Raw genomic sequence first — 18,012 nt, 5'->3', positions numbered from 1 at the left:
GCCTTAACCACTTCTAACCTAATACCTAAACCTTTCCACCTCTGACCTACTAATCGCTCAATTTTACTATATCTACCGTAATAATTAAACCTATCCATCTCTGACTTATTAATACCTAAACTTATCCATATCTACCCTAATACCTAAACCTAACCATCTCTGACTTACAAATTCCTAAACGTAACCATATCTACCCTAATAGCTTAATTTAACCATATCTTACCTAATAATCCCAAAAACGTAAAAATCGAACAAGTTAAAATTATAAATGTATTGATGTGGTTAGTTCAACTTAATTTTCCAGAACTGCGGTCCCATGAGTGATGTTCTGAAACTGCAGCCTTAATAGTGTACTGCTGCACTTGCAGGAACATACTATTCAATACAAGGCTTCTGATGATTCTCCCCCAGTCAGTAGGGTTGCCAGATTGGACACGATTCATCTATTATTTTAAAAGCAACCATTATTTTTTAAGATTATCAAACCGTGGCAAAATCTGTGCAAATAATTCTCCGAAGAAATATGCACAACCTTGACAAGTTATGAAAGTATTAACGTAGAAACGGCGCACATTCGAAGTTGATCTTTTTAGTCAACACAAATCTGGCAACCCGATCAAATAGACGTCAGTGGTCTACGGAGGAGTTTGCTTCTGGTAGGTTTTGTTCAGTTGCTGTTAAACTACGAATCAGTCTATACTTGATATACGCACTGACCGTAACAACATACATGGACAGACATTTATTTGAAAAGCGAGCCATGTAGGTAAGTAGGACCAAGTAAATGCTGTTGTAGCCCACTGCTTCAAGACATTATGCTGCTAGCAAGCTAGCGTTGCGCATGTGAGAGTGATGGGATCTTCAAGCTCCTTGTAGCAGGCAGGCATTAGCACGCTTCGTTGTTTACATTATTGCGGTACATTGTTCTCTCTCTCTCAAGTAAATACTCGAGAGGTCTGATAGACAATAGTTCGCATGTGATATATTATCTGTAAGCCTCAGGTATACTTATGTTGAGGCTTATTCTCTTAGTTTATAGGGTGACAATCACTAGTGGATCTGGACATGACAACACCAAATAGTACCGTATCTTTATTTATGTTGATTGTTCGTTTGCTGGCTAAACGTTTTGTCTGTACTACTACTGTTTTGTTAAAGATATTTGGAATCCATAATCGTTTGTTTTTCCTGTGGTCATGTTTTGCAAGCAATGCCTGGTAAAGACACTGGCTCAACAAATATTGAGATGAAATTAGCCAATTACAATGAAAGAGTATATTCAGAAAGTGTAAACTCGTTTAGAACAATTTCAAACCAAGATAGATCTATTCTATACCCATTAATCGTGAGCAAATATATTGGGCTCTATCATCCATATACGTTATTCCATAATAGTATTTCTGGAGATGGTGATGGTTCGCAACAGGGGCTGATTGACACATTTAACGTCCAAAGTAAAGCCAGATGCTGCCTTTCCTTGTCTTTGATTGCAGGGAATGAGAATGAGAAGTGTGCTAGCAATCTAACTAAAAAAGTTAAATGTTCTGTCTTTTATAATTTTGCAGTGTGGTGTCTTGTTTATCCAAGTTGTCCCACCCTGTCGTTTACAGCCCTGCCGCAATATGGCTATTTATACAACCATGGGTCTGAACCAGTAGTCATTAGCTCTATTGTTCTAGAGGCAGGGATCTTTCCCCAAACTTCAAAGCAGTGATTTGACGTGTTGGATGTAGGTTAATGCATCTTTCTAGAGTAAAAATCATTTATCCATCTTTGTTCAAGTGAAATTGTACACAGATTTACAGTCCGCGCTGTAAAAGCCTCCTACCCACATCAAACGAGTCTTAGTAGTGTCATAAATAGACGCTAAATAAAATAACTGCCACGCGTAAGTTTCTTAATTGTAATTGCTTTCCAAAAGTGCACGTGTTTCTGTTATGCAGGGTGTCACTACTGGTTTGTCTAGACATGTTGCTTTGAATTAACAGCCTCTTATCTCATCAGGCTTTGTCCAGGAAGGGGTGGAGGTCTTGGCTAAGTATTATGAAAGCCTAGTTTGCTGTTTGCTGCTTCAGTAGCCTCCGAGCTGATTTACGGGAATGTGTTTATTGTAGCAGTATTGATGTCAAGTGGGAATGCCTTGGGCGTTTAGCGATAGGTTTCCACTTTGCTATTGTGAAGCTCCTGTCTATCTGGTAACTCCTCCTCAGCCCACGGCCCTTGGAGCTCTGCCGACTGGGAGAGGAACATGGGCTTGATATGGCACCAATTCCTCCTTCCCTGCCCTCACTATCTTCGTTATGATTGATTGTGTTTCATTGGGTCATGAGCGTGTATCCTTGTGCTGTGTGTATCTTTGTTTCGCTGTCTGGGAGGAGGTGGCCCACATGTTCTGTTTGTGCTTGTGGAGTAAGGGAATAGACCAAAGATCCACTGAAGGAGTATTCTGTGCGTCTGCCTTATGGCTGTGTTCCTGCCTGACATAATTACTTTGTTTGTTAAAACAAAACTGCCCAACTGTACATTTTCTTTTCTAGGAATCAAAAGACGACCCTGGATTGAACAAAACTTGTCGCTGGTTGGACCGAAGCTAGTCCTCCACACATTTCCACTGGCTTTAACGTATCGCTTCTCAAGATGAAAACCATGTTTGTAGTCGGGCTCCACCACTGACCTGCTAACTGCACTACAAACATGGAGAGGAAACGCCGAAAGAAATGAATCAAGCTGCTCAGGACTTTAAAAATGTGGACTCAATCACCGAGCTCTGGACTTGAAATGCTGGGTCCCAACTCTTAACACCGGATCCTGCGTTCAGTAACACTTAATTCATTACCCAGCCTTCCCCCTATCTAATGGTGTGGGTCTACCAGGGAACCGCCATGCCTCTGCATCCCATCGGGGTGTCCCTGTTGTTAGGGCTGCTGCTCGGCCTTCTGCCCATGGTGGGAACGGAGGCAGAGGGCGGAGCCCAGCAGCCCTATGACCCTCCCACCGGCACAGAGGCCCCGCCCCCCTCCTCCGGCTCCAACTGCTCCGATCTCACGGTGAAGCTGGAGTTCTCCACTCGGGTGGTGGAACATGGTGAGGGAACATGTGTTAATTCTCTGAAAAGTCCCTTGTTGCTCTTAAGTTGTGTTTGGGTTTGAGTCCTCACGAAGCCTTAACAGTAGCTAGCGTTGGAGGAGGGGATCCCACGCGATGTTTGTCCGAGCTATTTCTTTTGGACACATCGTGCCATCCGTGGTGGTATCGGTATTGCAGGCATTGTGCTGAGGAGTGGATTGCAGCACAATAAGTCTGGTTCACGTTACTTGCTTTTCCGCTCCTCCCACATATCATCTTGTCAGCAATATAAAAGCAGGCAGGAGTGTATTGTTGTCTCTGTATTTAGAAATGTATGTCATGTAATACAGGTGATGCAGGTCTTACTACTGGGATTTAATCATTACCCAGCATCATCGTGAGTGTAATGCTTTTCATTCACTTGTCCTATATTAATGGGCTGTTTAAACTGCAACTCCCCAGCTGCAGAGAGTTCGAATACGCTTACAGTTTGTCCTTTCTTTAAATTATTCCTGGAGTTTTATTGCTGAGATGGTTAGGTATGTCATGCTCGGAGATGGTTTGTGGCAGGATCTGTGAGTGGAACCCGCCCACAGCACAGCCTTCTATCATACATCTCATTGGGTTAGAAAATTGTTATGTCCACAAATGGATAATAGACCAAGAGGTTGATCATATTTGGATATTTCACGAAATTCATTCATCAATGTTTGGCCACATTTCTTGTGTTTCTGATGGGTTTTTAGTTTTCAATATTGTTAATTATCTACACCTTAAAACCATACCTATCAAACCCTTATCATTTATATCACATGCTCTATAAATATAAAGCGTTATTGGAAATACGTGCATTCAGCACGCTCTGTCTCATGACTTGTCTATTCCATATGCAAGCAGTCTTCTTTATTTTCTTTCATTTAAATAGGCTTTTTCTGCACTCTGTTAACGGGTCAGTGAAGACACAGGAGAGTGTGTCGGCAGCAGACATAGGGAATGTATGCACCGCCCTGCAGGTCGGACTCAGAATCAGATCTGAGTTGCTCAATTCTGCCCAGCTCGTTAGCACACTGGCAGGCCGGGCCGCTGGGCCGCCTACGCAGACTGCTTCCTAACACGGCTCTCCTACTCTTCCCTCTGTGCAGAGTACATCGTCGCCTTCACAGGCTACTTCTCCGCCAAAGCCCGCAGCCTGTACATCAGCAGTGCCCTGAGGAACGCCGCCGACGGGGTCCTGGAGTGGTACATCGTTCCTCGGGAGAACCCGGCCTCCGACTTCCCCAGCGACTTTGAGGTGGTCCACATGCGCCAGGCGTCGCATAGCAGCCTGGGGACGCTGGAGGACCACCCGTACATCAAGCGCGTCACTCCACAGCGCAAAGTGTTCCGGACCCTCAAGTACACCCCATGTGAGTCGTCGATGCTCGCATCACGCACATTGTATGGTGTCGCTGTTTTCATTGATGTTGTTTGTGACGGCCATTTGTATTTTTTGAGAATGCTGAAATTGTATACTCTGTTTCAGTCAGTAATGATTTGAATACTTTAGTTTGTCTTGATCAAGGAAACTTTAGCCATCACTTTGGGCTCTGGTTAGTTGCAGCCCTAAAGTGTCATATTTTCAGCTTTAGTTTATTTCACAAGCAGCATTGCCTATTTTACAATTATTGATTAGCCTCTGACCATAGTCCATCATCTTATCTGTCGGTCTTTCTCTCTTGCTCTCTGTACACTTGGTATGAGGCGAGGTGTGTGGGTGTGGGCGTGTGTGTCACTGCAGTCTGTGTTTGTGTAGTGGAGGTGTGTTTGTTATTGCAGTGTGTCGAGTTTGTGTATGAACTTGTATGTTCTTGAATACTTCACACACACACGCACACGCACACACAGCCACACATACACACACTAGAGATGGTGTGTACCTGTGTGTGTCTAAGAGCCTGTGTGTGTCCGTGTCCCTACACGGGGGATACGAAGCCAGAAACACAGGGTGTCTGTGTTTCCACATGGAGGAGTACTAAGTGAAGCTGTCTGGGGGTGGGGTTGCTGATCGCCTGCTGTACCTGGCTATGGATGAAAGCTTTCAGTGTGTCCTGAAACAAACAGCTTTCGGCATGAGTCTTTCGGTGCCAGGGTTACGAGGCGGTGGTGGGATCTCAAAGTCCATAATGAGAACGCTTACATTGTTATTGTTTATTGTTTTGTCTTCCCATTTTCTTTATTTCAGTGGCAATGGACATTGGTTGCCCCACACTTATTTTTTGAACATTTTAATTCATGGACAAAAACATCTATTAGACCAGGAAAGGATGGGAGCAATGAACATTAAATTACATCTTTAGGCAGCATGGCAAGAACAGAAGAGAAGCAGAACAGCCTGCCTCTTATTCTTTTTGCTCAAGCCCAGCCACGGTTGTTCTTTGGAGCCAATCCTTCTCAACTGATTCAATGTGTAGGGTTTCATACACCTATATAACAATAATGACGGATAGGAATGCACTGATTCTACTTTTTTTCAGACCAAGAACAAGTACTTACATTTGGGTACTCTCTGATACCGAGTACCGATATAGCGAGTACTAAATAATACCATAACAGTTTGAGACTGGATTCACTGGCTCAGTGAATCCAGTGGCTCAGCAGAGAGTTCTCGGGAATAGGGGGTGTGTTATTGCCATGGTCGTTGTACTGTATGTGTCAGGGAAGCCTAACTCTTGGACTCGGGTTCTATATTAGTCAATGCTCCTCAGACGGAGCTTCCCCATCCACACACACACCCTAGCGGTATACAATACATTTCCAGAAAGCTCCACTTTCTCTCGAAAGCCACAGTCAACCGCTACCCAGGCAGAGGTCACACAAACCATGCCGCCGATGCACCTAGGTCTTGACTTCCAAGTGCCTCCGACGTCACGAGTGGAACATTCATCGTTTTTTGGGGAAAAGGGCAAAAACATCGGATTCTACCCCTTTTTCTTTTAAACTGGGGACTTTGTTCAGTATCTGCACCTAAATGGCATAGATTACTATGTTGATGATCATATCAGACAAATTACCATGAAGAAGAAAAGAAAAGGTTATGTTTCGTAAAGTGGTATCGGGTGGTTGTATCTGAGAAGTTTTATGAGTACATGAGTACAGTATCGGTTCTGAGTACTGGTATTGGTATTGGTGCGTCCCTACAGACATGATCGAGAACAATAACGGGGAACGAGATCTCATACGCAGCCAAACTAAGAGGGAGGGAGGGAGAGAGGAATAGGAGAGGAATACACAGAAATAAAGAGAGGACAAGGATTGATGATGCCAATGAAAGGGAAAGTAATTGCTTACCATGAGGGAGAAAGCCTTAAGGTGGAAAAAGAGAAAATGGTGGAATCAGAATGTGGGGCTGTGCTGCTGACTTGACGGCACCTCCATTTAAGATGGAAGGAAACCCCACGAGACCAGAACTTTGAACCGGTCCTCAGTTGTCTGGTCCCGGCTTTGCGTTAATTCGTCCATGCTCTATGGCCTCACAGCAGCTGAACCCAGCGGCCCTTGCAATGACACTCGTTGGACGGAGAAGTGGCAGTCGTGGCAGACATCCCGCCCCCTCCGGCGGACCAGCCTATCCATAGGCTCCGGGTTCTGGCACGCCACAGGCCGCCACTCCAGCCGCCGCCTGCTCCGCGCCATCCCTCGCCACGTGGCCCAGATCCTCCAGGCCGATGTTCTCTGGCAGATGGGACACACCGGTATGACCCCTGAACCCTGACCTCCAGCCCTATTGACATGACTTTACCACTTATGCTTATTCACTTTGCTTATAGAGCACCTTTCAGACAAGGTCTTGCATATCAAAGTTTCACAGAATAAACCTGGACAGATTACTAATAAAATATAATGTGTCTGTTTGTCTGTGTGTAGGTTCTGGGGTGAAGGTGGCAGTTTTTGACACAGGCCTTAGTGAGAAGCACCCTCATTTCAAGAACGTGAAGGAGAGGACAAACTGGACCAACGAAAAGACTCTGGATGATGGTGAGACTGGGTGTGATGATGATGCTGATGGCATTATTTGAAATGCCAGATGAAGACTATTATGATATGGATGATATGGCTATAAATAGTACCAAGAGTGATATGGGTCACTGCTTCCATTCAAAGGATTGACATCAATAGGTCTTAAATCTGTGGCACTATGCTCTAGCATGTGTTCCAATATTCTTAATTAAAAAAGATATTTTTTCATTTTTCTTTTCAGTTTAGCAAGTTATGGTATATTGTTAATAAAAAGAGATCAGACTGGGCTCTTCATATGTGGACTGTTGTGTTTTGGGCAAATATCTTCAAGCCTACAGTGGAGTTCTGAGGGTTACTCTCAGGCCTACAGTGCAGTTTTGAGTGTTAGCCTCAGGCCTACAGTGCAGTTCTGAGTGTTAGCCTCAGGCCTACAGTGGAGTTCTGAGTGTTAGCCTCAGGCCTACAGTGGATTTCTGAGTGTTAGCCTCAGGCCTACAGTGGAGTTCTGAGTGTTAGCCTCAGGCCTACAGGGCAGTTCTGAGTGAGTTTCTTGCTCTCTCATCAGGGCTGGGTCATGGCACCTTCGTCGCGGGAGTGATTGCCAGCATGAGGGAGTGCCAGGGCTTCGCCCCAGACTCTGAGCTTCACATCTTCAGGGTCTTCACCAACAATCAAGTAGGTCCACCAATTTTGTTAATGAGTTCATACCAATTCAAAGTGGCATCATGAAGTGAAGCCAGAAGAAGAGTAATATATATGGAGGGTGAATAAGATGTAAACAGTGTGTTTTGTGCAGTGGGCGTAGGTGTTTGAACTCAAGCGTGTCACTTCCAGGGTCATTAGACATGACATGACAAGTTTCACCATTTCCACCACCTGTTTATGTATTTCTGAAATGGGTAATATTGGATTCTGCGTGTGTGTTAATTGTCATAATGCTGGTGCTTTGCGCCACCATGTGATGTATAACCGGTGTGTCCTGGTCCACAAGGTGTCTTACACTTCCTGGTTCCTTGATGCCTTTAACTACGCCATCCTGAAGAAGATCGACGTTCTCAACCTCAGTATCGGGGGGCCTGACTTCATGGACCACCCCTTTGTTGACAAGGTGATGTCATTACCTGAATCCCTGCTTTATTGTTGTGTTAAATGAAACCAGTTATGTATGTAATTGATAGTCAATTAAATGCCTTGTTATTCCAATGCATTAGGTGGTGCTCTAGGGCACTGCTGCCAGTGCCTCTACTCATTCTTGTGTCACTCAGTTAATTACTAGTGTATCATATTATATGACAAACTTCATATAACCATTTCTCACTTTTAGGGTCTGTTTTTGGTTTGTTCGCTGAAGATTCCCCCCTCCAAAATATATTACTATATTATAACGTTAGAATTCATGCTGGTATAGGTGAAATGCCATGGAAATGGTATATGTTTTGGGACCAACGTCTTTCAACAGAATGCATAAATCCAGCTGCAGAACAGCAGTCCCTTCGTAGATCCTCCAGGCGCTTAGATACCTTGACTGCTTGTGCCAAGACCTCAGTCAAACCTGTGGGTAAAGTGTTCCCCGCTCGTGCTCTGTCTCTCGTTCTCCAGGTGTGGGAGCTCACCGCCAACCGTGTCATCATGGTCTCTGCTATCGGCAACGACGGACCTCTGTACGGGTGAGTGAGTTGCGACACCCCTCAGGGCAACAGGTCATGCTTTGATCAGGGTCCATGTGTACCGTGGTTAACCTTATGTCTTCGGTTGGATCCCAGCACGCTGAACAACCCCGCCGATCAGATGGACGTGATCGGGGTGGGGGGCATCGACTTTGAGGACAACATCGCCAGGTTTTCCTCCCGAGGAATGACCACATGGGTGGGTTCCTCTCACTTTCTCTCAACCTCTCTCTCTCTCTCTCTCTCTCTCTCTCTCTCTCTCTCTCTCTCTCTCTCTCTCTCTCTCTCTCTCTCTCTCTCTCTCTCTCTCTCTCTCTCTCTCTCTCTCTCTCTCTCTCTCTCTCTCTCTCTCTCTCTCTCTCTCTCATGTAAACTCAGTAGCTGCCCCCCCCACTCTTTCCTTCCATGACAATTTTCAGTAGTCCCACGTCTGCTCCCACGTCTCTGATGCTCTCGCTCCCCTTTCGGTTCCCTCTCTCTTTGCCCAGGAGCTACCAGGGGGCTATGGCCGCGTGAAGCCGGACATCGTGACCTATGGCTCGGGGGTGCGGGGGTCCGGGATGAAGGAGGGCTGCCGCTCACTGTCGGGCACCAGCGTGGCCTCGCCCGTGGTGGCGGGGGCCGTCACCCTGTTGGCCAGGTCGGTGATCCCAGCCTCTCCCCTCTGCTCCGCTGTGCAGGGGGTCCTCGTCGCTCATGTTAAACGTCCTTGTCCATCGACTGCCTGTCAATGGACAGATGGACAGTTTGGGTTCAGGCTGCAGATGTTATACAGTTTACACGTGACCAGACATGTTGAAATGGTTTAGAGTCGGCTTGGTATTAAAACCTGACGCCCGTAATGGATGCATTAGACACACACAGGCACACCGAACCAGCAGTCCTCTCTTGCCTGCAGCACTGTGCTGAACCGGGAGCTGATCAACCCAGCGTCCATGAAGCAGGCTTTGATGGCGTCAGCCCGCAGGCTCCCCGGGGCCAACATGTTCGAACAAGGCCACGGGAAACTGGACCTGATAAGGGCCTACCAGATCCTCAACAGCTACCGGCCCCAGGCCAGGTGAGTGACGAGCACCACAGCCACCTTGTAGAAACCCTTTTATCCACAAGGTTTCCACCACAGTTTGCATTATCACTCTAATTTAATTTCATGATTTTCCACTTTGCCTTTCCTAGCTAACAGCGGAGTGGAGCAGATCCTGAAATTTGAATCCCTATGTACTTAATCAAGAACACATTTGTGTCTCTGATACCGAGTCCCGCTATGAGTACTAAATAATACCAACAGTTTGAAGAGCCAGTTAAGCCACTGGTTCAGCGCAGAGTTCTAGGAAAGAGGGGGCGTGTTATCGCCATGGTCGTTGTGTATCAGCGTTAGAATGAGTGATTTGTATATGAAATGTGTCAATTTAATTAGGACCCCAAGAATGAGAATATCAGAAGAGATCCTGAGAGATTCCCTCCCCTAAAGTTGTTTAGGTCTGGATAGATCCCTGACCTGGTTAGGTGGTATCTCAAGGAGGCCTTCAGGTGGGGCCAGACATCCAGGGAACAACCAAAACCCTATTCAGCCACACCTGGCCACACTTTGAACCCACTGTGTTGCAATGATAAGAAGCAAACGGAGCACAGCCTTTCAGCAAGAGCCTTTTAACTACATTGAGAATCTGTTCCACATCTATAACTACCCTGAACTGACCCCTGACCTCTGGATCGCTGTTGACCTCTCTCTCAGCCTCTCCCCCAACTACATCGACCTGACGGAGTGTCCGTACATGTGGCCCTACTGCTCGCAGCCCATCTACTACGGGGGGATGCCCACCATCGTCAACGTGACCATCCTCAATGGCATGGGAGTCACCGGCAGGATCGTAGACAAGGTATGCATGAGCACCGCAGATTTAATGGAACAGAGCCACCTGTTCACTATGAGTAAAGCAAAGACACTCGTTTGTGTACCACCGCCGTGAATTCAGAACGGTATGTTAGTGTCTGGCGAAAATTCTGTTATTGGACTCACAGTTGAAAGAATGTAATGGTGGTGCTATGTAGCACATATTCCACTCACACCCTTCGCCCTTGACCTTGTAGTAGTATATAGTATATTTTTTGCGTCATGTCCTGCCGCTTTACCCGGGCTTCATCCCTATCCTCACCCAAACACCGGTTTTCCCAGCGTCCACGCGACACTCTCATTTGATGTGCTACATGTGTGAAAGGGCAACTCTGGACAGTGTCCAAAACTGATTCTCTGGTCATTTAGGGAAAAGGGCTCATGGCACATTTCAAAATCGGACTTCAGCAGCCTGGAAATGTTGTTCTGGTACCTGTATTCACTGTAAGCTGCTTTCGGAGAACTGTGCTGCCTAACCCTTCCTGCAACCCCCAGCCCATCTGGCAGCCCTACCTGCCCCAGAACGGGGACCACATCGACGTGGCCATGTCCTACTCTGCCGTGCTGTGGCCGTGGGCAGGCTACCTGGCCATCTCCATCTCTGTGGCCAAGAAGGCGGGGTCGTGGGAGGGCGTGGCCCAGGGTCACGTGATGCTCACGGTGGCGTCGCCCGCGGAGAACGACGTGAGTGATTTCAAATAAGAAAAAGGGAAATGTAACGCCTGCTTTGGACTTTTCAGTGACTAGCTTATTTTAATTAATAAATCAAATCGTTTTAGGCCTAGCCCTAATTCATATCGGTATTTTGGTCTATGCAAGACCCTTATTCCTGTTGTAATGGAGTTTTAAACACATTTTAAAACTGTACTTTTGTACTTTACAGTAACACTATAAATCAAAGTCAACACTTCTATATGAACACCCTGAGCACTTGGACAGATGGCCCCTCCCTCCCAGATAGACCTGCTCTTTCCAGGGTAGAGGGACTAATATCAATGGGGTGCCAGCAGAGGCACATGAGAAGACGCCTCAGGACCTCCTGGCTCTGAGTCATAGTGCTGTCAAGGCCAGGGCTGATCTCCTCATTGACCTCACGGCCGTCATTGGCGGCCCCCAGTGTGGCAGGTCGTTAAAGGGTTTTAATATTAAATGAACGTGACTGATCCTCTGCCCATCCTCAGTCGGCGGTGGGCGGGGAGCTGACCTCCACCGTCAAGCTGCCCATCAAAGTGAAGATTGTACCGACGCCTCCCCGCAGCAAGAGGGTGCTGTGGGACCAGTACCACAACCTGCGCTACCCGCCCGGCTACTTCCCCCGAGACAACCTGCGCATGAAGAACGACCCGCTGGACTGGTGGGTGGAGCGGGAGGCCAACGCTAGTGACGGGATGGAACTAATGCACTGATGAGAACCACATACAACGGCAGGCTGGAGGCCTTTTTCCACATCTTTGATGTGAAACATCCTTGAAGCCTTCATGATTCTCAAGCTGGTTTTATTTGTCTTAATTTCTTATTTAATATTATTTATGGAGTGATAGGCTGGTACCTTTTCCACCAAAAGCAGCACAGCGATTTATGCAAAAAAAACTGGATCTCAACTAGCGCATGGTAAACACAGAAAAGATTAGAAAAATACTGCAGGCCTACACATACAATTATTAAAGGTTAGACATCTCCTCTCACTAGGAAGATAAGGTAAATATCAATGTGGACTTTATGCTCAATCTACAAGGCTTCCAAACTCCTTTCATATTAACCAAACCTGATATGGAAACCTTATCATTTGTTTGTATAATCATCTGCCCTCTTGAGCAATCATCAAAACCAGATATCATATCTTATCGTGCGATGCACTTTCTTTGCTACTCTATATCCGGTCCACCTTTCAAGCTGTGTGTTGGTGCGTGCGTGCGTGCAGGAACGGGGACCACATCCACACCAACTTCCGGGACATGTACCAACACCTGCGGAGCATGGGCTACTTTGTGGAGGTGCTGGGCGCGCCCATCACCTGCTTCGACGCCAGCCAGTACGGCACCCTGCTGATGGTGGACAGTGAGGAGGAGTACTTCCCCGAGGAGATCACCAAGCTGCGGAGGGACATCGACAACGGCCTGTCCCTCATCGTCTTCAGCGATTGGTACAACACCTCCGTCATGAGGAAGGTCAAGTTCTACGACGAGAACACCAGGTAGGTAGCGCCCCCGCCGCCTTGCCTTGAGTAGTTGAGCCGCTCATTGATTTGAAACCAGAGCCTTGTTGATTGGTTTATTTTGAGACTCCTCTGTTGCCGTCGCACAGCGTGTTCCGTCAAGCTTGCCACTGACAGCGCTGATCATTTAGTCGTTTTGGGGGTTGTTAAACGCACGCCTTTATGTTGGAAATTAGGTCTTGGCAATTATTGAGGTCTGGTCTTTTTTTCCATTGCTTTCTGATGTGATCCTTAGGCAGTGGTGGATGCCGGACACGGGGGGCGCCAACATACCGGCCCTGAACGAGCTGATCTCTGTGTGGGGGATGGCCTTCAGCGACGGGCTCTACGAGGGAGACTTCACCATGGCAGATCACGACAGTAAGAACACATGCATACACATTCAAATACACATACACATTCATACATACATGCATACAACGCCAAAAACGACTCAATGATCTGCAATGTCACTGGGAAGCTTTACGGAACACGCTGTGTTTCTTAATATATAAATATATATAAATATATATAGATATAGAGATAGATAGATGCTTTCTCCTTTTTTTTCTATTTATTTCATATTACTTACAGATGCCAAAGCAATGCACCATTATTCAATATATTAGTTATTTTATTTCCGGTGAGCTGACATCCTGTCGTTACTTTAACATTACATAAGTGAGCCACCCTGTTTTTAGGGACTAGATGCTTTGCTTTTATCTCATATCTCATAATACATCTAATTTCTGAGGTATCTTCTGAATGTTATCTTGTGTTCCTTAACCAGCGGTCCCTGGGTATGTCTTGACTCTCTCTCCCTCTCTCTTTAGTGTACTATGCCTCAGGCTGCAGTATCGCCCGCTTCCCTGAAGATGGAATAGTGATTGCCAAAAATCTTAAAGACCAAGGTATTTATTTTGGGCTGTTAAATCGTTTTCTTTCCTTGAGAATGATAGCGAAGCCTGTCTGCGCTAGTCTGGTACACTGCGAGGAGCTGGTGTCTGTTCAAACGTGTGTGTGTGTGTGTGTGTGTGTGTGTGTGTGTGTGTGTGTGTGGTAGGTCTGGAGGTGTTGAAGCAGGAGACCGCGGTAGTGGAAGGAGTTCCAATCCTTGGACTGTACCAAACGCCATCTGACGGGGGTGGCCGTATTGCTCTGTATGGAGACTCCAACTGTATAGACGATAGCCACAGGCAAAAAGGTAAAAGAAAATGGAAACCTGAATGATTGTTTTGAAACAAATTGCTTGTTAAATCTAGGTTTTGTTAGTCAATAATAAAGTATTAAAAGAGGAACTTGTAGACATATTCAGAACAATGTTAGTTATAGGGTGATGTTTCAGTATTACCAGCCTATGAAAATAAAATAAACGCAATTGAACTGCAAAATGGATGAAACACAAGTACAACACTTAAAAATACGAATTCACGTGCGAAATTAATGCTTATCTCCCACACAGCTGCTTCGCCTAACTACTAGGGATGGGTCAAAATATTCGATTATTCGTTCCCAAGGGTCAAAGTCGATTTTTAACATTTGGACCGTTAACATTTATTCCCATTCAAATAAAAAATAATTAACGGACGGAACTAATGTTTGGACAGGTGTCCAAGGGCATTATCCCGCTTATACCATGGTCACTTGCCATAGAAAATAAATTAAGACCATTCATTTATATTTTCATGCGTTTTACAATCCAAATATAAAGGTTTTCTTTATATTTATGTATTTTTTCTATATATTTTTGCCTGAGGGATTGACTTATACCTGGAACAATCCCTCTCGTAAGGTTCTTATGCAACGGAAACATTGTTCACTCCTCCAGTACATAGGACAGACCTTAGCTACGACTTGGAAATGGGAGGTATTCTAGTCCGCTCAGCTATGCGCCAGAGAGCTAACGTTATGTATTGTACATATTTATAATTCGAAATTCGTCCCAGCCTTAATACCACAGATACTCTAGGGTCTATAGCATTTAACCGCGTTGTCTGATTACAGTTTAATTCATTTTTCACAATTTACCAGCTCTCGTTTTGAAGAGCAAAACACCGCTCCGTTCGTTTCAATGGGAATCGTGACGGTCTATACTTTCAACATAAAGTGTACATATTTAGAATTTGAAATTCGTCCCAGCCTTTATACCACAGATACTATAGGGTCTTTACCGCGTTTTCGGATTACAGTTTAATGCATTTTTCACAATTTACCAGCTCTCGTTTTGAAGGCTGAACAGACAATTTGACTCAACCTACTTAGCAGGTAGTTGTTTTTTTGCGTTTAAGATAGGCCTACTAATTGATTTCTTGCCGACGATCCATGTGATCCTTTGTGAATGTTGGCACCCATCGAATAATCGATTATTCGTTGATACCACCCACCGATTATTTGAGTTATTCACATCCCTATTAACTACCAACAAATTGGTTAGTTTTCACTCTGTAAAAAAAGTGTCAAAGCTGCTGTTTGCTCAAATAGTCTCCAGGGATCACAGGCTGGTCACCATTACAGGCTGGTGCCTCACCAACACCTCTCAGGACCTTCTCTAACGTTCCCCTGGTTCTTCCATTCCAGATTGTTTCTGGCTGCTGGATGCGCTGCTACAGTACACATCTTATAGCATGACTCCCCCGAGTCTGGTCCACTCCCACAGTAGAGTAGGGGCCCCTCAAGGCGCAGACCGCCCACTGCCACAAAGACTGGAAGGTAAGCATGGTTTTGAATGGTAATTGCATGTACATATGCAATGCAAAAACACTCATGTTATATGTCAGTAAATGTTCTACTCTTCTGTAAGCATTCCTCCACTTTCCCTCGCAGGCAACCATCTCTATCGTTACTCTAAGGTGCTGGAGCCACACCTGGGCGATCCTAAGCCCCGCCCCTTACCTGCCTGCCCTCACCTGTCCTGGGCTAAGCCCCAGCCACTCAACGAGACAGCGCCCAGGTACGTTCAATCGCACATTATCCTACATACTACATATTTTGTAGCTCTGTAAAGGGAATAACTTAAGCGAGGTGTGTTGTTGGCAGATGTTTTCTTACAGCTATTCTGTTGTTGCAACTCGTTAATAGGTTTTTATCTCAACCAGACAAAATTCAAAAAATTGCTCTCAACTGTGTGTGATGGAGTTTGTGCATTGCCCTCCCTTTATTTCTTCTGTCTTTCCCTCTCTCCTTCTGTTTACCCTCCTGTATTCCTTCTGTCTCTCACCCTCTCCCTCACTTACTCTCCTGTTTTCCTAGTAATCTGTGGAAGCACCAGAAGCTGCTCTCGGTCGACCTGGACAAGGTGGCTCTGCCCAACGTGAGGCCCTACCGGCCCCAGGTCAGGCCTCTGTCCCCTGGGGAGAGTGGGGCCTGGGACATCCCAGGTGGTGAGTCCTAACCTTCATAAGTTCAATACAAAGACGTTTAATTCACTTTAAAGTCTAATTCCCCTCTTTCAGCTTGATTTTAGACCACTATGAGATTTTAAAAAAAAAAGCGTTCTGGGCTGAGAGTTCTAGGGAGGAGGGGGCGTTTTATCACAATGGTTATCTCCCATGCCAACCTTCTTTTACTTCTGTTGTGTACGAGCAATAGAGTGAGCGATGTTGTACATGAAATGAGTGAAACATTCACAAAATCCTATGCAAACACATAGGATTTTACCTGTTTTCTCCAAATTACTTATTTCAGTAACCGTGATCAAATGGCATAGATTACTATTATGTGGATCCTCAGAAATGTTGCGAAGTTTAAAACAAAAAACTAAACCGATTTGGGTTCACTGTCCCTTTAACACCGGACCAGGTCAAAGGTCAGGATCTGATTCTGGCTACATGCCAGACTATAAGCTGCTAAGGCTTTAGACTCCCGATGGTATAGATGACAGATTGCTGGGTCTGTTTCTTCTTCAACTCGCCTGTCACTTCCTGTCTTTGACCTCAGGGATAATGCCTGGCCGCTACAACCAGGAAGTGGGCCAGACCATCCCCGTCTTTGCGTTCCTGGGCGCCATGGTTGTCCTGTCCTTCTTTGTGGTACAGCTGACCAAAGCCAAAAGCAAACCCAAGCGCAGGAAGCCCCGTGTGAAGCGCCCCACCTACTTACAGCAGCAGAGCCCCGCCCCCATCCCCACCGCCACCATGGCAACGGGCAAGAGCCCCACCGTTTGATTGGACCTATGGCTGCTGAACGCGGCCTCAAACCAGAGATGCGTGGGAGTGGACACCATGAGGCCTAATGCATGGATCATGGCTGTATGACCCATGAACTCTACCGATGCTGAGACCCAAGGGCACAGGAGGGGGAATCCAGCTTTTCTTAAACACAGAAAAACTTTCAGACTGCTTTCCCGTTTTTTTCCATTGGTGCTTGAATGGTTCTGTGCCTAATGGTTATCAAAGTCTTTGTGACCTGTATGTATCTGTGTAGAGTATTGAGCTGTTTTGGACAGTATTACACACATATTCACAAAATTACACTACATACAAAACCTCACCAGGAGATCAGCCCACTTTCAAGGAAAACGAAAATGTTGCCCAAAATTCTTACATTGTTCTCTTAAAGAAAGGGATATTCTTTACTTGACTTTTCTTTGACTGAAACGTCTCCATGACATTCTTATATTTATTGAATTTGTTTTTATTCAAATGCATATTTCATAAAACTAAACGCAGCAACGCTTTGACATTGACAACCTTTGCGAACACACTCACAGGTATTTACAAATGACCCATCCCTTGACCTCATCTTGGTGTTTTTGTATATTTCATTTATTGTCTTAATTGGTATCGTTTTGTCCATCTATGAACAGCCTTTCTGTTAACCTATTTCCTACAATGATTCACGATTTCACTGTATATAAAATAGCAATGACAAACTGTTGAAAATGTATTTCATCAATAAAAAAAAGGCATCATTCTGGCTCACGTCATTAAAAATAATCGGGTTTTATAGTAATAGTTCTGAGTACGCATATTTGACGTAAACATGAAGTCAAATTCTGTCAATTGTTTCTCCCAAGATATTTTTTGGTTGCTTTTATACAAGGTAGTAAATCAGATAATCAAAATGATTTAATTAGGATCTTAAGGCAATTTCAGTGATTGAAAGACTAGTGAGAGTGAAGAATTAATTCTGCTGAGAGACTTTACACATTGGGTCTAGCTGGAACACGCATAAACTTGGCAACAAAGGAAAATCAA

At 45.4% G+C, this 18,012-nt stretch overlaps 1 protein-coding gene across 4 annotated transcripts; it reads left to right on the top strand.

Moving 5' to 3' along the window:
* Nucleotides 1-632: 632 nt before the first annotated feature.
* On the top strand, nt 633-17,726 carry mbtps1 (membrane-bound transcription factor peptidase, site 1). Of its 4 annotated transcripts, XM_079743946.1 has the most exons (23): nt 646-656; nt 739-766; nt 2,538-3,084; nt 4,209-4,472; nt 6,582-6,797; nt 6,970-7,080; nt 7,628-7,737; nt 8,054-8,170; nt 8,662-8,729; nt 8,826-8,928; nt 9,218-9,369; nt 9,628-9,789; nt 10,465-10,609; nt 11,119-11,307; nt 11,805-11,977; nt 12,545-12,817; nt 13,074-13,198; nt 13,651-13,728; nt 13,881-14,021; nt 15,395-15,526; nt 15,641-15,767; nt 16,067-16,197; nt 16,754-17,726. In XM_079743946.1, the coding sequence occupies exons 3-23, from the start codon at nt 2,856-2,858 to the stop codon at nt 16,978-16,980; spliced, it is 3,273 nt and encodes a 1,090-aa protein (XP_079600072.1). In that variant the 5' UTR covers nt 646-656; nt 739-766; nt 2,538-2,855; the 3' UTR covers nt 16,981-17,726. The 4 variants fall into 4 exon arrangements, with proteins under 4 accessions (XP_079600071.1, XP_079600074.1, XP_079600073.1 ...); XM_079743945.1 differs by having other exon boundaries at nt 633-766; XM_079743948.1 differs by lacking the exon at nt 739-766 and having other exon boundaries at nt 640-656.
* The last annotated feature ends 286 nt before the right edge of the window (nt 17,727-18,012 follow it).

This window comes from Pollachius pollachius (assembly GCF_949987615.1).
Source record: "Pollachius pollachius genome assembly, chromosome: 9".
Lineage (NCBI taxonomy): Eukaryota > Metazoa > Chordata > Actinopteri > Gadiformes > Gadidae > Pollachius > Pollachius pollachius.
Note: the sequence above shows the minus strand (reverse complement) of the source record. Positions and strands in the feature narration are given on the sequence as shown.

Bases quoted from the DNA above. Each gene is read 5' to 3' on its own strand.
- mbtps1 (XM_079743945.1), top strand. From the start codon at position 2,856: ATGGTGTGGGTCTACCAGGGAACCGCCATGCCTCTGCATCCCATCGGG. The intron at 9,370-9,627 runs GTCGGTGATCCC...TCTTGCCTGCAG, and splicing joins GCCGTCACCCTGTTGGCCAG to CACTGTGCTGAACCGGGAGC. The intron at 10,610-11,118 runs GTATGCATGAGC...TGCAACCCCCAG, and splicing joins CCGGCAGGATCGTAGACAAG to CCCATCTGGCAGCCCTACCT.